General features: G+C 21.1%; 2 protein-coding genes across 2 annotated transcripts; one reads left to right on the plus strand and one right to left on the minus strand.

Annotated features, from left to right (window-relative positions):
* PRSY57_0203900 (3'-5' exonuclease, putative) lies at positions 1–1249 on the minus strand (the record flags this gene model as incomplete). Its single annotated transcript, XM_012905475.2, has 1 exon — positions 1–1249. A coding segment is annotated over one exon (1249 nt), but the record flags the coding sequence as incomplete, so codon positions are not given.
* Positions 1250–1837: 588 nt separating this feature from the next.
* PRSY57_0204000 (ubiE/COQ5 methyltransferase, putative) lies at positions 1838–3059 on the plus strand (the record flags this gene model as incomplete). The annotated part of the gene is made up of 2 exons (XM_012905476.1): positions 1838–1955; positions 2113–3059. 2 exons carry the CDS (start codon positions 1838–1840, stop codon positions 3057–3059), a joined length of 1065 nt encoding a protein of 354 aa, XP_012760930.1.
* Positions 3060–3243: the final 184 nt, after the last annotated feature.

The raw sequence follows: 3243 nt of genomic DNA on the forward strand, positions 1-3243 counted from the left end.
ATATTTTTTCTTCATTTGGGAGAAACTTTTGTATATTTTGTAAAACCTCCTCACGAGGGATATATTTTTCCGCATCAAAAGTCAAAATATTCTCATCATAAAGTCCTAAATTAATATAATCGTTACTAGTAAAGTTTACAATAACAGCCTTTACTATATCTCCTATTTCATATTTATTTTGTACATAATTTAAAATGACCCCCCTCTTTCTCATATTTAATTTAAGATACATTTTTGTATTATTACATGATACAACCATGCCTTCTAAGATCATACCTTTTTGTAATTCTTTTTCGTCTTTTATATGAGAATTTAAAAATTGATAGTTCACGTATTTTTTACTGTGTAATATAATGTCTTGAATTATTTCTTTAGTATGATAGAGGTCTTGATTATTAAATAAAGAGATATTACATTTACTTTGTAATGTATTACATGTTTTATCGAATTTTTTCTGTTTTATTTTATTATTTTGTTTGTCATTCACATATTCATTTTTTTCCTGTTCCTCTTTTTTCTTTTGTTTTATAAGGAATTTATCTATAATACATAAGATTAAAGGTTTTAAATATATTACATCTTGGATAGCATATGAAATTAATTCTTTCATAATAGGTCTCTTTAAATAAATATAATTATCTAGTGTGATCATTTTATGAAAATATATTTTATGATTATTATTTATAAATAAATATTTTTTTAACAAATCATCATAACTAATTTGATAAGTATTTGTATAATTATTATTATTTTTTAATAATAAATTATATGCTACTTGTGTATCTAATATATTTTTTAAATGTATATTATATTGATTATATAATATGGAACAATCTTCTCTACAATCATGTGTTACTTTTATTATATCATCACATTCTAATATATCTTTTATATAATTTATAAATACATATACGTTATCACATTTATATATATCAAAAATATATATATCTTCATAACATATCTGTATTATACTTACAATACCATATTTACCTAATTTATATCCTTCTATATCCAACCCAATCATTTTCATATTTAAATCTTTTAATAAATTATAATTACCATTTTTTATTTCATCCACACATTCTTTACAACTCTTACAATCACTTATATATTTTATATTTCTCTTCTTATTTATATTGTCGAAATATTTATGTATCTTTTCATTTATATTTATATTGTAATAACCATATGACACATTCCGTCGCCCAGTTTTCCATATATTTATATTATTCTTCAAACATTTTATCATTCTTAAATCGTACAATCAAAACATTTATTCATATCTCATACCTACATACACAGGGAAACAAAATGTCATATGAAGGAGGTATGAAGATGTGAACGAACCGAACCCCATCGAAAGGTTTTAAGTACATATATATATAAATATATATATTATATATATATATTATATATATATATATATATATTTACATTTATTTTATTATTATTATTTTTTTTTCTATATTTTTTATTTTGAAAAAAATAATAAAAAATAAAAAAAAATAAAAAAAAATAAAAAAAACAAAAAAAATAAAATAATAAAATAAAAAAAAATATAATGTTTTAGTAAATATTTTAAGCATGTGAAAATAATGAAAAAAATAAAATTAAGCTAATATATATATATATATATATATTTATTTATTTATTTATTTATATTTATCTATAAGTGGTATGTTTTTATAACGAGGGAAAAGGATAATATTTTCCTCATTTTATAAATACCCGTAAATGCATATAATAATTGGCTTTAATAATATTTTTTATTTTTTATTTTTTATTTTTTATTTTTTAAATAATTCCTTTAAATTAAACACGGGTTTATTCTTGTAGCATGAAGATTACAAAAATAATTAATTATAACAATATTAAGATGACACATGTATGGGGAGGCATAATAAGTAAAGCGTCACATTTTAGTACTCAGCATGGACAATATGATAAGAGTGAAAGTAAAATGAATATTTCAATGATTGTATCGTAACATATACATAAACATAAACATAAACATAAACACAAACACAAACATACACATACACACAGATATATATATATATATATATATATTTATTTATTTATTTATTTATTTATTTTTATGTTTCCTTGTAGGAATTTGTAATTTTGGATTCCAAAAAGTTAGCGAAGAAATAAAATCTCGATTAGTGTACAACTTATTTAGTAACGTTTGTAATAAATATGATATTATGAATGACGTGATGAGTTTGCTCATACATCGTTTTTGGAAAGATCAGTTTGTTAAGGAATTAGATGTACTTTTAAAATATCATAGTTACAATATACAAGATTATGTATACCAACATTATAAAGATTATTCATCAAACAATGAAAAGATACAAAAAAAAAATGAAAACATATCTGATACAAATGTTTATAGTAATAATTATAGTGTATATTCAGATATACCTAATTATAAAATACTAGACTTAGCAGGAGGTACAGGTGATATCGCATTTCGTATACTAGAAAAAAGTAAATTCTTTCTTAAAAAAAATAATCAATCTATTCCTTTTGATCATATATCCTATCAACAATTTCTTCCTCATATCATCGTTTGTGATGTAAACAATGATATGTTAAATGTTGGGAAAAAGAAAGCAACTACATTAGGATATGATCAAAATTTGACTTGGCTAGTTCAAAATGCAGAAAATCTTGAATCAATAGAATCCAATTCTATAGATGTAATAACATTATCATTTGGTATTAGAAATTTTACAAATATTCCTCAAGCATTAAAAGAAATACATCGTGTATTAAAACCAGGAGGAAGATTCTTATGTTTAGAATTTTGTAAAGTACAATGTCATATACTTAATATTTTCTATAAATTTTATCTTAATAATGTAATACCTATAATTGGAAAAGTAGTAGCAAATGATATGAAGGCATATAAATATCTAGCACAAAGTATTCAAACTTTTTTAACACCAGATGAATTAGCTCAGTTATTTCATCAAGCCAATTTTAAAAATATAACATACACCACCATGACAATGGGTATCGTTTCTATACATTCAGCATACAAGTTGGTGTAAAATAATAGCACCATTATATTATATTATATATATATATAATATATATATATATATATATATCCATTCAGTTTTTTCACTGTTATGTAATATTTATTTGTACCATATAATATTCCTTTTTAACACACATATGAACAAATAAATATTTTTTAATTTTTTTTTTTTTTTTTTTGTTGTTGAACAATTA

The sequence above is a fragment of the Plasmodium reichenowi genome, chromosome 2 (assembly GCF_001601855.1).
Source record: "Plasmodium reichenowi strain SY57 chromosome 2, whole genome shotgun sequence".
Classification (NCBI taxonomy): Eukaryota; Apicomplexa; class Aconoidasida; order Haemosporida; family Plasmodiidae; genus Plasmodium; species Plasmodium reichenowi.